A 314-nucleotide genomic window follows, 5' to 3' on the forward strand; every position below is an offset into this window, starting at 1 on the left:
CCCAGCTAGCGCCCTGATTGGCGAGGAGGTGGAGAATAGCGGAGAATGCCGGGAAGTAGCCCTGGGCCCCTGAGAGACGCGATTGGCGAAGAGGCGCGCGGTGAGGCATGCTGGGAGTTGAAGTGTTGGAGCTCCCTTCTCCCTGCCCCACCCTCCTGGGAGCGAGAGGAATGCTGGGACTTGAAGTCCTGGTCTCCGTTCCTGTTATGCCATGACGTGCTCAGGGCACTCGGTTTCCCAGAAGGCTCAGCGACAGGTGCGCATGCCCAGTGCACTCGGGGCGAACGACCGCCTTCCCCTCCTCTGAGGCCTTG

General features: G+C 63.4%; 1 protein-coding gene across 1 annotated transcript in view; it reads left to right on the forward strand.

Annotated features, from left to right (window-relative positions):
• Positions 1-211: 211 nt before the first annotated feature.
• MRPL32 (mitochondrial ribosomal protein L32) overlaps positions 212-314 on the forward strand; it is a 1,535-nt gene continuing 1,432 nt past the window's right edge. The window contains exon 1 of the mRNA XM_009708188.1: positions 212-256. Coding sequence (XP_009706490.1) covers positions 212-256 — 45 coding nt within the window. The remainder of the gene's footprint in view (positions 257-314) is intronic.

This window comes from Cariama cristata, unplaced genomic scaffold, assembly GCF_000690535.1.
Source record: "Cariama cristata isolate BGI_N322 unplaced genomic scaffold, ASM69053v1 scaffold1519, whole genome shotgun sequence".
NCBI lineage: Eukaryota > Metazoa > Chordata > Aves > Cariamiformes > Cariamidae > Cariama > Cariama cristata.